Source organism: Salvelinus namaycush, unplaced genomic scaffold (genome assembly GCF_016432855.1).
Source record: "Salvelinus namaycush isolate Seneca unplaced genomic scaffold, SaNama_1.0 Scaffold88, whole genome shotgun sequence".
NCBI classification, from domain to species: domain Eukaryota; kingdom Metazoa; phylum Chordata; class Actinopteri; order Salmoniformes; family Salmonidae; genus Salvelinus; species Salvelinus namaycush.
The window spans coordinates 428,192-438,843 of record NW_024061619.1 but is presented as its reverse complement, the minus strand read 5'-3'; the positions used below and the strand labels follow the sequence as shown (position 1 = coordinate 438,843).

At 43.9% G+C, this 10,652-nt stretch overlaps 1 protein-coding gene across 2 annotated transcripts; it reads right to left on the bottom strand.

Moving 5' to 3' along the window:
- Nucleotides 1-3,233: 3,233 nt before the first annotated feature.
- On the bottom strand, nucleotides 3,234-10,408 carry LOC120043221 (THUMP domain-containing protein 1-like). 2 transcript variants are annotated; one of them, XM_038987870.1, is made up of 6 exons: nucleotides 10,240-10,408; nucleotides 9,858-10,082; nucleotides 9,346-9,517; nucleotides 8,616-8,701; nucleotides 8,277-8,439; nucleotides 3,234-5,029 (listed from the first exon to the last, which is right to left on the bottom strand). In XM_038987870.1, exons 2-6 carry the CDS (start codon nucleotides 10,059-10,061, stop codon nucleotides 4,512-4,514), a joined length of 1,143 nt encoding a protein of 380 aa, XP_038843798.1. In that variant the 5' UTR covers nucleotides 10,062-10,082; nucleotides 10,240-10,408; the 3' UTR covers nucleotides 3,234-4,511. The 2 variants fall into 2 exon arrangements, with proteins under 2 accessions (XP_038843798.1, XP_038843799.1); XM_038987871.1 differs by having other exon boundaries at nucleotides 10,351-10,407.
- Nucleotides 10,409-10,652: the final 244 nt, after the last annotated feature.

Genomic DNA, 10,652 nt, shown 5'->3' with positions numbered 1-10,652 from the left:
AGGGCTCTATACAGGGAATAAGGTCCCATTGGGAACACAGCCATAGGGCTACGAGCAGGGCCCAGAGGGCTCTATATAGGGAATAAGGTCCCATTTGGAACACAGCCATAGGGCTACGAGCAGGGCCCAGAGGGCTCTATATAGGGAATAAGGTCCCATTTAGAACACAGTCATAGGGCTACACTAGTGGATGATAATCCCTATGTCCTCAGGGACAACGTGCACATGAGTGTGTGTGTGTGTGTGTGTACTGTATGTTCCATTGTTTCCGGGGCCTCTGACCTTTCCACTCAAACGAGAGGGGTTTTGGACAATCCTGAGTGACGGGTGTGTGAGTCTCAGGTCTGAGTGGCAGGGGGCTCAGGTCCCACAGAGAAACACAGAGCAATTAGACAGGACCTGAGGACCAATTAAAACAACAGAGACAGGAAGAGGGTGTGTGTGAGACTCCTGTGAGGTTTCTTAAGAGACGACCAAGTACAAACTGAATTCATGGATAATATTGTAGGCTTTAACCGCTTCAAAGGGCGACAATGTTTATCCCCTGTAGACTAATGGAGGCATCATTTTATTATGTTACCTAATTACCATATTATTCTAACAATATGAACTGGGTAATTCATTCCCATCAGGTGTAGGTCAGGATAGACTAACAGGCAGACCATATTCCGATGACTCATATTCTGTAAATTGGTCATTATGATGTTAGATATCTAATGGGGGGATCATTTTAATGGCCGTTGTATTTCTAGGCTTTAAAACGCGCTCCAATCATCCTCTACTGGGGCGCTGTTGAGATTCTCACCTTGTCCAGTAAAATGTCAAACCGGGGCGCTGGAGACGAGCCGGTAGCAGCTAATTTTCCAACGAGGAGGAACGGAACGCACCGGCTGTCGGGACTAACGATCAGCGGGGTCGCTAGGAACACTCCCTGCCCAGGTAATTAGCTTTAATAAGGGAGAGTGAAAACTGCCACTTTGGGGAGATGTGTGTGTGAGAGAGAAAGAGGGAGAGGTCAATATGGCATACAAATGAGAGAGAGGGGGGAGGGAGAGAGAAAGGGAGAGAGAGGGGGAGGGAGAGCGAGGGGGGGTGGGGCGGGAGGCAGAGAGAGAGAGATAGGGGGGAGGGAGAGAGATGTGGCGGGAGGCAGAGAAAGAGAGGGGGGAGAGAGAGAGAGGTGTTCTAAATTAGCTCTACAAATGAGTCAGCTCCTCCTAAATGGAAGACAGAATTCAATACGAAAATATTCTGTTCTATTCTAATGGAAGCCTCCGTCTCCACATTGACAACCTGTCTCTCCTATCTGTTTGTCTGTCAATATCACTGGAAGTCTATGAGCCAATTAGTACAACCCATCCCCCCTGTCTCTGTCTGTCTGTCTTACAGTCATCTCACTCTGCCTACAGATCCATAATGGAAGTCAATGAGTTGTTGCTCAAACTACACTCAAGTGGCACTCTATTCCCTATCATATGCACCCTGGTCCAAAGTACGGCACTATATAGGGAATAGGACTCTGATCTAAAGTAGTGTACTATATAGGGAATAGGGCTCTGGTCTACAGTAGTGTACTATATAGGGCATAGGGCTCTGGTCTATAGTAGTGTACTATATAGGGAATAGGGCTCTGGTCTATAGTAGTGGAGAGCTATGAAGAGTCCGATGGCGGATGTACTGAACTTGGCCATCTTCAGTTGTTTTGCAGTGAATAGTCACTTTGGTCAATAACATAAAAACATGGGAGGGACTACCTGCACTAGCCCATAATACTCGTTCTCGCCATTGCAAAATGTTTCGCTACGGTGTGCCCCTAATGAATTGGACCCAGGAGTCGGAGTGGCCAGAGCTACGCACCAGTAGCAAGGTTTTGTTCCAGCCTTACCGTGACACCTGATTTCACTAATCAGCTGATACTCAGAACCTTGATAATCTGAACCAGGTGTGTTGTGGGTCTGGAGCAGGGCCTCCCGAGTGGTACAGTGAGCTCTAGCTGTGCCACTAGAGATCCTGGTTCGAGTCTGAGCTGTCGCGACCGGGAGACCCATGGGGCGGCGCACAATTGGCCCAGTCGTCCGGGTTATGGGAGGGTTTGTCCGGCAGGGATGTTCTTGTCCCATCGGCTGGGTGCAGCGCACGCTGACACGGTCGCCAGGTTACGGTGCTTCCGGGTTAAGCGGGCATTGTGAAAAGAAACAGTGCGGCTTGGCTGGGTTGTTTCGGGGGACGCACGGCTCTCGACCTTCACCGTACGGGAGTGGCAGCGATGGGGCAAGACTGTAACTACCAAAGAAAAAAGGGGTAAATAAATAAAAATAGGTCTGGAGCAAAAGCCTGCTCTGTCAGTAGCTCTCTATATGAAGAGGATTTGATCACCTCTGTGCTCCTGGCTGGGTTTACAGTGCAATACAGCGCCACCTTGTGTTACAGAGCAGTAATGGCAAACATCAAAATGAAATTGGACGAAGTATCTGTAACCAGGTTTTCACCCAACTTTCTTTTTTTAATTTTTAAATCTGAGTTAAGTAAAAATGTCATGACAGGCCTGATGGAAACAAAAATTAGTTTTCGGTAAACTTTCCAAATGTCGACAAAACAAAATACGCTGGACAAGGTGGGATCTTTTTGTGTCAGTAAAATCGCTTTTATGCAGATATTGATATAATAAACATCATATGAAAGTAACCGTGGAGTCACACGATGACGTGGTGTGTGGTCCTCCCTCTACGACTTGGGAACCCATGTAGTTTATTAGGCTACAGATGAAATAAGTTATGAACTTCACAGGGTGGTGAAAGTGCATGTGATGAGCTTGATGCTCCTTTCCAATACATTTTGATGGTCTTCTTCTGGTGACATGATCGTCGATGTTCTGAAAGAGCTGGGCTTTTGACAAATAAAAATGATTTCTCTCTTTAGTACATAAATCTCTTCACTCGCTATACAACGCAACATGTCTTGTGAGACAACTACCAAGAGTTGAACATGCAATGGAAACAGACGTGGGAATTTAACCCTAAATGTATTGTATTTTATGTGACCTACGTCATCACACACAGCCGTTCATCTGCAACAAGTCAGTTTGATGGAAACACATCTCTCTCGTGGGACAATATTTATATTGTTTTTTATGCTGATTTGACAATATTCACATTGAAAATCTCCCGTCAGACGGAAACCGAGCTGGTGAGTTACTTTGAAAACAAAGTGGAGGGAGAATGAGAACACAAAAACACACAAAAATCACACTTTATTTCAAGGAGATGGTTTTTTTGGGAAGTTACTCTGTTCTACAAAACAAAAAGGTATATTACAGTTTACCTCCATTATCGGACAATATATGAGAGTCCTGCACTCAGATCAGGGCTACATTCTTGGGGCCGTATCAATGGTCTCAGAGGTGATCTAGGATCAGTTTTGTCTTTTAAGATTATAACAAATACAATTATATGGACAGGGGGAACCTGATCCTAGATCAGCACTCCGAGTCTGGGACACATGATACATAACGGCCCCTGGACTAAGAAGCACTTTCAAAGGAGATTCTCAATGAAAAAGAGTGTTTTAGAGTTCTTGAGTATGCTTCATCTGGGTCCGGGAAACCAGTCCTGTAAGAACTGTGTCAACTTATCTAACATTCATTTACAGAGGAAAGACTGTCGGCTGACTAGGGTTGAAAAATTCAGGGGACTGGCTTTACAGAAATCCCAGATGTATGATTTCCTGAATAAAGAGGGAATAAGTAGGGAACTCGGAACCCTACAACCAGGATTTCCTGAATAAAGAGGGAATTTATATTTTGAAAAAAATGTATGACACCTTATGTTAAAAAATAAAAATGTATCTTTTTAAAAATCTAATGAAATTAAAAAAAATTACCCATCAGCTTTCAGTGAGTGCTCGGTGACGGTAAGGAGAGGAGACCAAGGGACTGTCAGCGATGAGGAGGACATGTTGGAGACAATACAAAATGGAGGACCAAAGGATTTTGTCATAGTCAGGGTTGGGGTCAATTCCCTTTCAATTCAGAAAGTAACCCAAATTCCAAAAGGTTCCTAATTGAAACACATCGAAATGAAATGTAATTTCAGTGTATTTTCTGAATTGACTGGAATTGAAAAGGGAAATGACCCCAACCCTGGCACTAGTTAACTACGCACCATACAGCTGGAGGGACAAGGACGAAATAACATACTGGCTACGTCCCAAATGGAACCCTATTCCCTTTATAGTGCACTACTTTTGACCAGGTCCAATGGTACCCTATTCCCTACATAGTGCACTCATTTTGACCAGGGCACATAGTGCACTACTTTTGATGAGAGGCCTATGTAGGAATTAGGGTTCCATTTGGAATGGACAATAGGAATAGGACCTGTTCTACAGTAAAGCTACCTAACACATTGACTGCATCACCTGCACTGTGAGATGCCTTTGAGTTGTTTATCAGTCCCATTTCACTTCCTCCCTCATTCCCCTCCCTCTTCTTCTCTCCCTCCTGGTACAGGGATCTACTTCTCCTCCTCTTCATCCCCCTTCACTTCCTTGTCTGTTTTTGGGGCATCCTTTCCCTCTTCCTGTTTCCCATCCTTCTCTTCCTGGTTCGACTTGATCTCTTCCTGGTTCAACTTGATCTCTTCCTGGTTCGACTTGATCTCTTCCTGTTTCCCACCCTTCCCTTCCTGGTTCGACTTGATCTCTTCCTGTTTCCCATCCTTCCCTTCCTGGTTTGACTTGATCTCTTCCTGTTTCCCATCCTTCCCTTCCTGGTTCGACTTGATCTCTTCCTGTTTCCCACCCTTCTCTTCCTGGTTCGACTTGATCTCTTCCTGGTTTGTGGTGACCTCTTCCTGTTTCCCGTCTTTAGGCCCCTCCTCCTTTGCGACCTCCTGCAGGTTGTACTTCCTGTATAGAGTGTAGTCCCTGACGACGCTGACGCAGCACACACTCTTAATGACCTCGACGATGATGGTGAGCTCAGGGGTGGTCAGGTCAACCTTGTTTTTAGGGTTCATCTTCCCCACCAGGCCTGCAGGGGGAGATAAACATAATGAGCGTGGCCCGGTACAGAGGTTATATATGAGGTACAGAGGTTATGTATATATATGAGGTACAGAGGTTATATATGAGGTACAGAGGTTATATATGAGGTACAGAGGTTATGTATATATATGAGGTACAGAGGTTATGTATATATATGAGGTACAGAGGTTATGTATATATATGAGGTACAGAGGTTATGTATATATATGAGGTACAGAGGTTATGTATATATATGAGGTACAGAGGTTATATATGAGGTACAGAGGTTATGTATATATATGAGGTACAGAGGTTATATATATATATATGAGGTACAGAGGTTATGTATATATATGAGGTACAGAGGTTATGTATATATATGAGGTACAGAGGTTATGTATATATATATGAGGTACAGAGGTTATATATATATATGAGGTACAGAGGTTATATATATATATGAGGTACAGAGGTTATATATATATATATATATATGAGGTACAGAGGTTATATATATATATGAGGTACAGAGGTTATATATATATATGAGGTACAGAGGTTATATATATATATATGAGGTACAGAGGTTATATATATATATATGAGGTACAGAGGTTATATATATATATATGAGGTACAGAGGTTATATATATATATATGAGGTACAGAGGTTATATATGAGCTACAGAGGGTATATGAGGTACAGAGGTTATATGAGCGAGCACAGTACACACACAGGGGTTGTCCCATGGAGACTGGACAGGTGTGTGAGATATGAATACACGAGGAACATATAGAGATAGTTTCCTGGATGTAATCTCTATCCAGCATGCTTCTCAGTCCAGGCCTATAGGCTGAACCTATGTCTGGGGAAACTGGTCCAATGAGATATACAGAAACATCTAGGATGGAAGTGGTCGGACCAAGCAGACACGAGGCTAGAAGACTGTTTTGCTAGTACAGACTGGGATATGTTCCGGGATTCAACCACAACAGTCCCGAGCTTATACACACACAACACGCTCACACAACACGCTCACGCTCACACACACACGCTCACACACCACGCTCACACACCACGCTCACACACCACGCTCACACACCACGCTCACACACCTTTTACACTCAACATTTGCTGCTGCTACTCTGTTCTTTAATTTACTCTTACTATTATCTATCCTGATGTCTAGTCACTTCACCCTGCCTTCATGTACATATCTACCTCAAATACCTTATTATTATCTATCCTGATGTCTAGTCACTTCACCCTGCCTTCATGTACATATCTACCTCAAATACCTTATTATTATCTATCCTGATGTCTAGTCACTTAACCCTGCCTTCATGTACATATCTACCTCAAATACCTTATTATTATCTATCCTGATGCCTAGTCACTTCACCCTGCCTTCATGTACATATCTACCTCAAATACCTTATTATTATCTATCCTGATGCCTAGTCACTTTACCCTGCCTTCATGTACATATCTACCTCAAATACCTCGTACCTCTGCACAGTGATCTGATACTGGTACTCCCTGTATATAGCTCCACATTGATCTGGTACTGGTACTCCCTGTATATAGCTCCACATTGATCTGATACTGGTACTCCCTGTATATAGCTCCACATTGATCTGATACTGGTACTCCCTGTATATAGCTCCACATTGATCTAGTACTCCCTGTATATAGCTCCACATTGATCTGATACTGGTACTCCCTGTATATAGCTCCACATTGATCTAGTACTCCCTGTATATAGCTCCACATTGATCTGATACTGGTACTCCCTGTATATAGCTCCACATTGATCTGGTACTCCCTGTATATAGCTCCACATTGATCTGGTACTGGTACTCCCTGTATATAGCTCCACATTGATCTGGTACTCCCTGTTTATAGCTCCACATTGATCTGGTACTGGTACTCCCTGTATATAGCTCCACATTGATCTGGTACTCCCTGTATATAGCTCCACATTGATCTGGTACTGGTACTCCCTGTATATAGCTCCACATTGATCTGGTACTCCCTGTATATAGCTCCACATTGATCTGGTACTCCCTGTATATAGCTGCTCATTGGTCTGGTACTGGTACTCCCTGTATATAGCTCCACATTGATCTGGTACTGGTACTCCCTGTATATAGCTCCACATTGATCTGGTACTGGTACTCCCTGTATATAGCTCCACATTGATCTGGTACTGGTACTCCCTGTATATAGCTCCACATTGATCTGGTACTGGTACTCCCTGTATATAGCTCCACATTGATCTGGTACTGGTACTTCCTGTATATAGCTCCACATTGATCTGGTACTGGTACTCCCTGTATATAGCTCCACAGTGATCTGGTACTGGTACTTCCTGTATATAGCTCCACATTGATCTGGTACTCCCTGTATATAGCTCCACATTGATCTGGTACTGGTACTCCCTATATATTGATCTGGTACTGGTACTCCTTGTATATTGATCTGGTACTGGTACTCCCTGTATATAGCTGCTCATTGATCTGGTAATCCCTGTAAATAGCTTAATTATTGTGTATTTTATTGTATTCCTCGTGTTAGTTACCATTTTATTTTTAAACTCTGCATCGTTGAGAAAGATTCGTAAGCTAGCATTTCAATGTACACCAGTTGTATTCGGTGCATGTGATCAATAAAATGTGATTTGGTGTTATTCTCTTGTCTCTGAACACACTGTATCTGGAGATGTGTTTCCCAGTACTGTGTCCATGTAGCCTACCTGCCAGGGCCTTGATGATGTCATCCCTCTGAACACACTGTATCTGGAGATGTGTTTCCCAGTACTGTGTCCATGTAGCCTACCTGCCAGGGCCTTGATGATGTCATCCCTCTGAACACACTGTATCTGGAGATGTGTTTCCCAGTACTGTGTCCATGTAGCCTACCTGCCAGGGCCTTGATGATGTCATCCCTCTGAACACACTGTATCTGGAGATGTGTTTCCCAGTACTGTGTCCATGTAGCCTACCTGCCAGGGCCTTGATGATGTCATCCCTCTGAACACACTGTATCTGGAGATGTGTTTCCCAGTACTGTGTCCATGTAGCCTACCTGCCAGGGCCTTGATGATGTCATCCCTCTGAACACACTGTATCTGGAGATGTGTTTCCCAGTACTGTGTCCATGTAGCCTACCTGCCAGGGCCTTGATGATGTCATCCCTCTGAACACACTGTATCTGGAGATGTGTTTCCCAGTACTGTGTCCATGTAGCCTACCTGCCAGGGCCTTGATGATGTCGTCCCTCTTGTTGTGGGAGCTGTTCCGGGACTTGAAGGCGATCTGGTAGCTGCCCTGGTTGGGGGCTTTAAACCACGGCTCTAAGAATTCACTCAGGTACTTATCCATGTCCTCCTGGAACGCCTTGCACGTCCCACTCACCTAGAACACACAGAGAACCATCAGAACCACAAGGAACTGCCCCCCCCCCCCAAAAAACCACACATTCCCAAAAAGAGAAATTCTTCCTGCTAGTCTCTCCCTCTCTCTTCTGGTTGGACGGTCAGGAAACCTCCATGTCACCTGATACTCAGCCCCATGACATGACATGTGCTCACCGGCAGCATTCTGAGGATGACTCGTGACTTGTTCTTCTTGGTGATGTGGAGGTCTGACAGGATGTGATGCACCAGCTTATCAGGGTCTGGAGAGAGAGAGCGAGAGAGGGGGGACGGGGAGAATAAAAATACTAGTTAGTTATAAACAAAAACAGACTATTTTGAGGACTTCTGAATAGGTCTTACTGTCAATGTTGGCAGTTCTTTATTGAACTAAGGATAAAACCTAACCTGGTCCCAGATCTGTTTATGCTATCATGTTATCAAGCAGTGGCATGACGGCACAAAACAGACTGGTACCCAGGCTAGGATAAAACAAATTATTATTGAAATGAGCTTAAGAACTATGATAAAAGTGTCTGCTAAATGAGTCGTCTCCGATAAGTCATACTCTTCTCAGGGCCCTGGTCCAAAGTAGTGCACTATATTTGGGCTCCCGAGTGGCGCAGCGGTCTAAGGCACAGCATCTCAGTGCTAGAGGTGTCACTACAGACACCCTGGTTCAAATCCAGGCTGTATCACAACCGGCCGTGATTGGGAGTCCCATCGGGCGGCGCACAATTGGCCCAGCGTCGTCCGAGTTTGGCCGGTGTAGGCCAACAAACAATTTGTTCTTAACTGACTTGCCTAGTTAAATAATGGTTAAATTAAAAACATAAATAAATATATATTGTGAGTCTTTTGAGACATGCTTCATCTCTGTCTAAGGAGCTGTCAAACTCTTCCTCACCGAGGTTCTTGGTCTTGATGAAGATGACGTTGTTGGCCCCGCTGTCCATGGCCTGGAAGCGCCGCTCTCGTTTCCCTGACGACGCTTTGAGCTGCTTCACCTCCTTCTTCAGAGCTGCCTCCACGTCTTCATCATCCTCTTCCTCACTACTGCTCTCCTCGGGTTCCTTAAACTGGGTTGTCAGGAGAGATTAGAGAAGTTAGTTTAAACTAAAAAAGTCAGATTTATAACTATTAACAAAGATTACTACCAATAATGATGTACAGTACAAATAATATCTACTAACAATTCACACTACAACATTTCGTAAAGTTGGCTTGGCTCAGTTACTTTAGAAATGACTCCGTTCTCCTACTCCTATTTACGTTCAGTTGATCCCTGATTTGAATGACATGATCGGACAGTTATCCGTTCCACTCAACGGCTTTACACCAGTGATGACTTCAAGGAAGGCATTAAGGGAAACACCTCTTCACGTATTCGTACACGGCCTAGCTAAATGTACTGCTTACATTCTCAGGTCCGTAGAGTTGGTCGGCGTATTCGTTGAGAAGGTTGAAGGCTTCCGCGGTGCATTTCCTCTCGTTCATATTACAGGTGATGAGAATACCTTGCATGCCCACCTCGAGTTCCCGGGAACCCTTGTACTTCTTACTCCGGTGTCCGCCGCCATAGCGTTTCTTACTGCGCTTTCTCAAGTCTTGTGCTTCGGACATATTTGATCATATACAGGACTCCTGGATAATAGTTTAACAGTTAGAAAAAACACATTTACCTGGATAACGTTAAGTTATCTATCTAGTTTATTATTTGGCACTAGCAAGTATAGCAGAATTGGCTAGCTAGCTAACATGCAAGCTAGCACAACAAACGACACGAGCCGGGATTGCTTACTTTCGCTACTGTGCTAAAACTCAATCAGTAACCGTACACGTTGGATTAAATAATAACAATGTATCGATTAATTTGCTAAGTTATAGAAATACTAGTCGACGTTTATCGTACTCTTCTCAAGTTGAGTCTGAAGGTACTCGTGGGCTCCTTCGTTCATTCAAACACGCGAGTGTTGTGAGCAGCAAAAGTGGAATCGGCGTATCGCCTTCAAAATAAAAGTCCCCATTGAAACATGCAAACTAATAAAAATATTGAAATCATGACACAATTGGGCCTATAAATGTTAAACAAGGTTGGAATGTTTTTAGAAAAATTCAACAGAAGACTATTTGACAACAAAAATGTTAAATCCGTTGATCGCACTGTGGATGTATAAATTTAGGGATGATGGTCCAAGCACACCAAGACAGTCG

Excerpts from the sequence above, each read along its gene's own strand:
- LOC120043221 (XM_038987870.1), bottom strand. The coding sequence starts at position 10,061 with ATGTCCGAAGCACAAGACTTGAGAAAGCGCAGTAAGAAACGCTATGGC. Across the intron at positions 9,518-9,857 it reads AACTCTACGGACCTGAGAAT|TTTAAGGAACCCGAGGAGAG; the intron begins GTAAGCAGTACA and ends CTGACAACCCAG. Across the intron at positions 8,440-8,615 it reads TCATCCTCAGAATGCTGCCG|GTGAGTGGGACGTGCAAGGC; the intron begins GTGAGCACATGT and ends TGTGTGTTCTAG.